This window comes from Diaphorina citri, unplaced genomic scaffold, assembly GCF_000475195.1.
Source record: "Diaphorina citri unplaced genomic scaffold, Diaci psyllid genome assembly version 1.1 scaffold308, whole genome shotgun sequence".
Classification (NCBI taxonomy): domain Eukaryota; kingdom Metazoa; phylum Arthropoda; class Insecta; order Hemiptera; family Psyllidae; genus Diaphorina; species Diaphorina citri.
In genome coordinates, this window is record NW_007377743.1 from 74,773 (window position 1) to 83,572 (window position 8,800).

At 39.4% G+C, this 8,800-nt stretch overlaps 1 protein-coding gene across 4 annotated transcripts in view; it reads left to right on the top strand.

The window, feature by feature from the left end:
* Positions 1–8,599, top strand: part of LOC113466656 — a 62,276-nt gene extending 53,677 nt beyond the window's left edge. For 2 of the 4 annotated variants that reach the window (XM_026822238.1, XM_026822239.1), the window contains exons 2-3: positions 1,583–1,660; positions 7,324–8,599. In XM_026822238.1, the coding sequence (XP_026678039.1) occupies positions 7,777–8,469 (693 nt within the window). In that variant the 5' untranslated portion in view covers positions 1,583–1,660; positions 7,324–7,776 and the 3' untranslated portion in view covers positions 8,470–8,599. Of the gene's footprint in view, positions 1–1,582; positions 1,661–7,305 lie in introns of all 4 variants that reach the window. The other 2 variants (XM_026822241.1, XM_026822240.1) reach the window with 2 other exon arrangements.
* Positions 8,600–8,800: the final 201 nt, after the last annotated feature.

The following is an 8,800-nucleotide window of genomic DNA, read 5'->3' on the forward strand; positions in this document are numbered from 1 at the left end:
GCGCGTGCGTGTGTGTGTATGTGTGTAGTGGATGTGTGTGGGTGTGTGTGTGTTTGGTGGGTGGGTGTGTGTGTGTGTGGTGTGTGTGTGTGTGGTGGGTGGGTGGTGTGTGTGATGGGTGTGTGTGTGTGTGTGGTGGGTGGGTGATGGATGTGGTGTGTGTGTGGTGGGATGTGTGCGATGGATGTGGTGTGTGTGTGTGGTGGGATGTGTGTGATGGGTGTGTGTGTGTGTGTGTGTGTTGGGATGTGTGTGATGGGTGTGAGTGTGTGTGTGTGTGGGGGGATGGTGTGTGTGTGTGTGTGTGTGTGTGTGTGTGTGTGTGGTGGTCCCGTACAAAGGACGGGTCAACCACTAGTATATATATATAAAAGGTGGGTTGAAAGTTTTATTTTATTATTTACTGGATTCTTCTGTGGAGCAACCCAGCCAGGTTGATGCCCAGGACAATGGTCTGAGTCCAGGTGAAACATTTTGATTTCTGGCTAAAAAATTCGAAATGAACCAATCAGATTGCTGAGTTCCACTAAATTAACATAAACTGAGTTACTAAGCCATGGTCTCGGGCAGAACAAGGGGTAACCAGACTAAACAACATAAAAAATAAAAATAAAATAACAAATGAGAAACTATTCAAAGGAGACGTTTTTCTGGGAAATTCAAATTTTCTAAGAAAAATAGAGAGTAAAAAAATACCTCGTCGCCTGGCAAAAACTTCGAGTCCATAGCACAAGGAGGAAAAAAGACATCAACATTCTACAACAATATAACTTTTTCCCCCTCATTCTTTATTCTCTCTCACTCCCTCCCTATTTCTCTTCCCCCCCCCTGCCTGTCTAATTATTATTAGGTGCCAATACAGGGGTCATTGACCTGAATCCCCCCCCCCCCTGCCTGTCTAATTATTATTAGTTGCCAATACAGGGGTCATTGACCTGAAAAAAAAAAAAAAAAACCTGATGAAAAAATAACTCCCTCGCCAAAACATGATAAATTTCCCTCGCCATAAATCTTAGATTTTGAAGCGCCAAGAAAAAAAAGAAAATAATAAAAAATAAAAAGTAATATGTAATAATAATAAAAAAATAGACAGAAAATACACTCTCATCCTGACATTGTATCAATAGCCTGTAGCTGTTTGGCTTTTTTATTAAAGACTTTTGTTTAAGCTTTCAAAGGAGTTCACAATTTTACTAGCTTCTTTCAGGAAGTAGAGGAAGAAGAGAAAGAGAAAGGAGAGAAGAAGAACAATAACAAGATGAAGAAAAAACAAATCACAATGGCTAAAAAATTGTCCTTCTCTGCTGAAAGTCGCTTTTTTTCTCGTAATAACTTAAGTCTAATTCTATTCGAATTTATTTATGTCATATTTTTTTCCATTCCCAAATGTGAACTTGGAGAAAAAAAAAAAAAAAAAAAAAAAAAAATTTTTTATTTTTTTTTCCTTCCCAAAATGGAAATTGGGAAAAAAAAAAAAAAAAAAAAAAAAAAAAAAACAATATTTCGTCTCTTTTAACATTGTTTTATTATTTTCGTAAATTCATCCTAAATTAACTCAACCTCCCTTGTTTTCCTGTTGCAGGGTTATCAAGGCTGAAAACGGGAATATAAGCGAAGAAACAATTCCAGCTAAGGAATTCAGCAAGGGCTGGTAGTGCAGGTACCTACTTTCAAACGGAATATAATAGCGGAGAAGAAAAAAAAATTGTTCAACTACCTGGAAAATGGAACGGAAATTTTTTGGGGAAAAATACTTTTTTTACGAATAAGAAGGAAGAAGAATAAAAAATGAGAAAAATAGCTGAAATAAATGTACCTAACACGTATAGGAAAATGGTTCCCTCAAAATAAGCTTGCGGTTCCCTTAAAATGGGCTCGCGGTTCCCAAGGGAACCGCGGTTCCCGGTTTGGCCACCCCTGATATACAGTGTGTCCCAGAACTACTATTGAAGCGAAGCGAAGGTTATAGGGAAAGGCCTGTGGCCAATCGATTGGTTATGTTAGAATCCACGTTCAATCCCCGGAAGAGGTAATTTTTGAATAAAATTTGCAAATTATCGAGAAATTAAAACGAAAACCCCCATTTTTTCCTCGGATAGACCCTAAATTCTGACACCACTAAACACTTGGCCCCAGGCCTTTTCCTCTCTAGAAACAATCAATTATTAAATCACCAACCATTCAAAAGTTAGGACGGGTCGGGTAGGATTTTTGGGAAATACTATATTTTCCCTAAAACCTTTATTATCCCTCGCATTTGAAACTCCCGGGGCAGGCCAATATCAAAGGAATTATTTATGTAGGAATTAACTATACCTACATTACGTGGAATTGTTGGGTGAAAATAGAAATGAAAGTTGAAATACGAGTATAATACGCCATGGTATGGGCCCTATACTCCCTGTAGTATAGAGGCCCTGTACCTGTACCCTGTAGTAGGGTTGGGCCCGAAAAAAAAAAAAAAAAAAAAAAAAATGCCGCGCCGTTTTGAAGAGGTTTGATAGAGGGAACTGTAACCGCTAAGGTCTTATCATCCCGAAAGATAGAAGGAAGACAGGAGACAACCAGACTTTCCGAGAACGAACCTTGTCTTTTTAGGCTAAAATCCGCCCCGAGCAGAAAACGACCTGGCGCTTACAAGGCAGACGCGCGCTACCTTCCAAACTAACGAGGCTGACTGGTAGAATGGGAAAATACATAGTTCATAGTTTGGACGTATTTTATGCGGTGGCAAGCGACCATAGTTTGTATGATGCTTAACAGGACATTTACCCACAATATTTTTTGAAGAGCTTTACCAAATATATAATTTATGATTTTGTTATAATTCCAAGGGTTGCCCTGGGCCCCGAGGTTAGACTCATTCGCGCTTCATTCAAGCATGAAATTAGCTTTTGTGTAAAGTCGGGAAACAAACAGAGTAAAAATAATGTAAAACACTACAAAGCTTCCGACATCCTATATCCTAGACCAGAGGCTCCCAATCTGTGGTACGCGGAAGCATTTCTGATGGTACGCGAAGCGATTTGAAAATCCCATTTTTATGATTTATCTCGTCAATATGAAAAACAAATCTGGTAACCCTATTTGGGAGAGAAAAAATGTCGCCTGCGGCGCTTTAATAACTTTCTTTAAACACCAAATCACACAAAATTGATATCTGGTGGTACGCCAAAAGAACCTTGAGGTGTCAGGTGGTACGCAGTACTCATAAGTTTGGGAACCCCTGTTACCTATCCCATGTATACTTTGCATAACATAATATTATGAATTATGAAAACATTGTGTTGTTTTCTGCAAAACATCATAAATTCGCTAGCTATGTACTTGCCATGATAATGCTAGAATGGCTTGGAGGGGGATTAGAGGGCTACTTTTGTGGTCGGAGCTTTGCTGCTTTTTCTTTCTTTTTAGAGAGATCTTTTGGGTGGTAATTCAATGAAAACTTACCACAAACCTAAGAATTTTTAATTCCAGCAACACAACTAGGTAGGTAAGCGACCAGTAAAATAAAAAAAAAAAAAGAAAAAAACTTACGTTTCACACATTGGCAAAGGTTTCTACATTTTGCATAACGAGCCAAAACTGTCGAAAGTTTTGTAAAATGCCTTATGCCCTCTTTCTCTCCCTCTTGTCCTCTCACTCTCTCTCCCTCTCCCTTCCCTCCCCTCCATCCCTACCCCTTCTCTTCTAGAAGTTGAGTAGAAAATTGTCTCCTCTCTAGAAGAACATGTTCATAATGCCTACGTCCCATCTACACTCACGGTGCGAAAAAATCGGCACATTTTGACACGTATATAGGTACCTGCTTTTTCTCAAAATCAATAATATTTCTATTGAAAATAGAGCCAATTAGAAAATCAAAGACGATAAGTTGAAAACAACAACATGAGCTTTAGTTGGTAGCAAACAATAGGAGCATTGGTTTTGTTATAGCACTAATAGTCCGTTTAATCAGGCGTAAAACCAACCTAAAAAAAAGGCCAAGCTATTTTCAAGACATTCATAAAAGGCTGTCATAGTAAAGGGCTGGAAATGCAAACTGTGCCGAAATTTTCGCCCCCGAGTGTACTAGTTGTCTCCAGTGAAGCCTGTCCCCATCGTATTCTTGGCATCTTGCCTGAAGTCCAGGGTGTGTTCTAATACAACGCGTGCTAACAGCAAGGTCGATCGACTTCCCATCATAATGGCTTTCTATTCTGGCTGTAATTATGCAGTGGCGAACTGGCGACCGGCGACCGTTGGGGAGGTCAGGTTAACGGGTACGTGCCTTCAACTGAGTGGTCCAAATAGTTCTCTAGTTTGTCCGCTAGTCTTTTTTCTGTGTATGTTCTATTAAGATCCAGCAATCCTTGATACACAAGGGAGCTGCATGTTGCACAAACGCGTTAATGTCTCCATTTCCGGTATTAGACTGTGCCGTTAACGGAGTTCTTCAAAAATTTCAAGGTCGTTTCAAACTGTTAATGTAGTACACCGTGCCTTCCGCAAAGGTGTTCAAGAATTAGTTTCTCCTTCTCTGGCCGCTGCGCTACGCGCTATGGCGAATACAGATACTGTGCCGTGGTGAACAGAGTGGTCTGCGAGTTTCCTTTTCTCTCCGCTAGTCTAAAGAGTTTCCTTTTCTGTCCTCTAGTCTAAATATTTATCTCGTTTCCTCTGGCTGTTTGGATGGAATCTACGTTTTTCTATAGCTTCTCATTTCACGCAGCAATACATAAGTCGCCACTGACCACACTGACACTCGTATTTATGAACAAGAATGATCGTTCTTAGATCAGTCTCAAGTCAAAATTGACCAATCAAATGCCTTGAGACTATGCTTAGCACGAACTTAGAGCCAGCATTTTGTTCATAAATATGGGTGTTAGAATTGCACCAAGAGTTTTCCAGCAAGTTGCCCTTGTTATTTAAAACATTTCTACATATTCCGAACGATTCTGCCCCACATGCATGTGTTTATTTAGCTTGATTTCTATGAAACTAACTTTGTACCCCATTGTTACTAGTTACTATTGTAGAATTATTATTATTTCTTCATAGTTCATAGTTAGTTTTTTCCAAGAAGGGGAAGCGAGGGGGTTTTTGAATAATTTTATCGTTCTGAAGTACAGGGGTGTGAGGGATGGGGGGGGGGCAGTATTGTTGCAGTTATGTGTAGATGGGACTTGAAAAACTGCAGAGTTGTCAGTAGAGTACCAATACTCTGAAGAATGTAGACACAAGCTGTGTCCACACATAGTGTACGCCGTTGATCGATGTCGACTGAAACCGTCCACACTGCCTCAACAGCATAGATTCACCCGTTGATCGATTGACGGCGCGGCGTCGACTATGGTGTGGACACAGCTTATATGGTCTTATCAAGGAATATTCTGTCCCGTCCTATTCTCTTCTATTGTACCATTGTTATTTTGAGAAGTATTAATGTCACCCATGGATCTTTTTGTTAAGGTAATGTTACACCAAGTGCGCATTGTTTGCAAACAATGTAACATTGCCTTTAGCTTTTGTAGAAAAACCGACAGCAGCCGGATCAACTCCGTGCACACACTAACGCTGTTTGCAAGCCAATTATGTTTCTAATATTTTTTTATATTTTATTTATTTATTTAATAATTAGTATCATTATTGTTATTATCTTAATTATTTACCATCATTATTACTCTTATGTTCATCACAACTCTCCCCAAAATAACGAGGGGCCAATATTTGGTTTTGGGGATTTTTTCACATTTTCTCACACAAATGAGCTCTGATCTTGAAATTTGTCGCGACGACCTATGAACTCAAAGCGAGATTTAGATAACACTTCAATCGTTAATTTAAGACCGGTTTTAGCGTTATCTATGTTAAGCTACGCCGAGGAAGGCCAATAAATGGATGGGTGACTTAAACATTATATTGGGAATAAAAGGAGAACGGGCTCTCGTCTTAATTTTAAATCATTACATGAAAGAAAAATCAAATCAAGAATGATAATTAACTGAATATTAAGCAAATTAGGTAGGTACATATGTACATAGGTATGTACCTACCTAATAGATCAGTTGCGCTTACTTGGGTGGTGTTCCAAAGTCATAGAGCAGGAAAAATGAGGACCAACAGAATTTTTCTTTTTTTTCTACGACTTCTAGATCCCGAGATAAATCGATTAAAAAAATGCCGGGAAATCGTGAACTTTGACGTCACGGCATACGCTCCCGTAGGCGATGACGTCACATCAAATGTCCCGAGCAAAGCTCCCCTCAATAATTCCCGTACCTCAGGATAGGGTTGGGACATCGAGACGAAAACATCGATGTTCGATACATCGATGTTTTTAAACTTCGATATATCGAGTATCCGATGTATCGTAATCAAAAACATCGATGTTGACATCGATGTTTTTGTTCCGATGTATCGATGTTTTCAAAACATCGATGTCGATGAATAAATAAAGCACTATTAATACTAATACTAATAATACTAATTAGCCAATGTTTGTGGAAAAATGATTGCAAACGATGCGCGCTTGGTGTAACATTAGCTTTAGGGGAACCACATTTCTTTCCTGTCTGTGTATTTTTGAAAAACTCCAGTGCAAAAACATCGATGTTGACATCGATGTTTTTGTTCCGATGTATCGATGTTTTCAAAACATCGATGTCGATGTCCCAACCCTACCCTGTAGGTCTACCATATTTTGCCTCTTGAAGCCTTTAGGATGAAGGTAGGGAACTGTAGGTAGGTTATTTGTACTTGTTGTTTTAAGCTAAAAAACCTTATTATCCGGCAAATAATATTTTTCAAAATATTTGCCGACCTTTTTAAAGTAATTAAACATAATAATAATTAACGTTACCTAGCTACATAATAATGAGAAATAATGTAATAAAAAATAATAAAACATGTTTTTCTTGAGTACTTACTTTTACCTAGTTTTATTTATTTGACCACTAAATTGTTTTATGGAATAAAAGAAGAAAAAAAATCTTGGGAATGGAAAAAAGTATAATTAACATAAAATTAATAATAACCTTTTAATTAAAATGCCTAGATTAGTACAGTTCTCAGTGGTTAGCTATTTTTCTTTCCTTCTTCTCCTCCCTCCTCCATCCTCCTCCTCCTCCTCCTCCTTCTCCTCTTCCTCTACCGTCTCCTTCTCCATTTCTACTCCTTCTCTGCAGTGGATTACATGTTATACATAATGTAGGTTATAGGTACTCTTTTCAATAAAGTTTTTCTCAGAAATAGGAGCGAGATTAAGTTCATATGAATAATAATAGTTTTTAACGCTTTCCACAATCCAATGTGTGATGCTAGTAAAATATTGCTTTCTAGCTTGAAATATAGAAAATCATTTTCATTAGTGAATAAAATCTGAATTTATGAAAATTAATTGAGAACCTAAAGTTTAATGAATAATGAACCAATCTAACTAATGCATCCTATAAAGTTGCAATGTAAATAAAAATATGATGTGATTAATATTAATACTCAGAATGTGAACTGAAAATCTATAATCAACACAGAGTGCATTGTATGCAAAACAAGTGTGAAAAATAACAGATTAAAATAATCCCATGGGTCTGACTAAATAATCAAAATATTGTCATTCTCATATTTAGTTACTATATGTTGTGTTGTATTGAAAAATAATACCCTTGCATAACTTCAAAGTCTGATATACCTAAATAGTTGCAAAGCTTTATGAAAAGAAACCAAAGTGATCTTTTGAAATCATCAAAAGCACCCAAATGGACACCGCGGTACTAGCCCGACCTCGTGTCTAGTATGTTGTGTGCCCTCTCAACGTACTACCCCAGTCTGTGTCCGCCCCAAGCCGTGCTTCTCTTCTCCGCCCTCCTCGCGTTCTCCCTCCTCCCGCCCACATTCCCCGCGGACGCGAATTTCGCCTGCGGCGGCGTACGCACCAACGCCACGGGTATCATACAAACCCCTCACTTCCCGGCTAAGTTCCCGGTACCTATCCGCTGCTCGTGGACCATAGAGAACGCGGATCCCGGCTCTGTCATTGTCCTGTACTTCACACAACTCTACGTCACGGCCGGGTTTACAGTCACAGACTACTCGAGTCTGTTCGCACCATGGATGGATCCGACCGTTATATTCGTTAGTAACGAGCACAGTGTTCTCGAAACCCAGTGGATATCCACACAGAAACCGTTCGTCGTGGTAGACTTCGCGCTTGACAGTGTATACGGGACGCACATCCGCGCCTTGGACAACCTGCTTGATGTGTACGGGTTTAACGTGACCTACGAGATCGCGAAAGTTCGGGACGACCCGAGTGTACCCGATGGCGCCACGACATCTAGCTCGGAGACTGCGAGCTCTGGTGGTGAGGGGAATGTATTAACGGGAGGAGAAGAAGCAGAGACGCCCTCTAGTGTGCGCGCGCAGATATGCTCCGTGGTTGCCTGTTCGTTTTCCGGTCACTGCTATGCCAATGAGAACTACACGTAAGTGATTTGTGTTTCTATTATTTTTGCATGATGTATTTATTGTTCTACTTCTACTCAGGGTTTTTGTTCGCGGAGTAGATTCTATTTCAAAACGGACACAACTCACCCTCTAATGAGAATAGAGAAGTTGAAATTAAACAAGCTCTCTCTCTCTCTCTCTCTCTCTCTTTCTCTCTCTCTTTCTCTCTTGCTCTGGCTCAATCTACATGCCTACAAAACCCGTGTCAAAACCCAAACCCACACATATTATGTAGATTTCAACTTATTAATATTTTTCAATTAAAATTTCCTTCTCTCCCCCTTTCTCTGCTCCCCCTCCTCCTCCTTCTCCT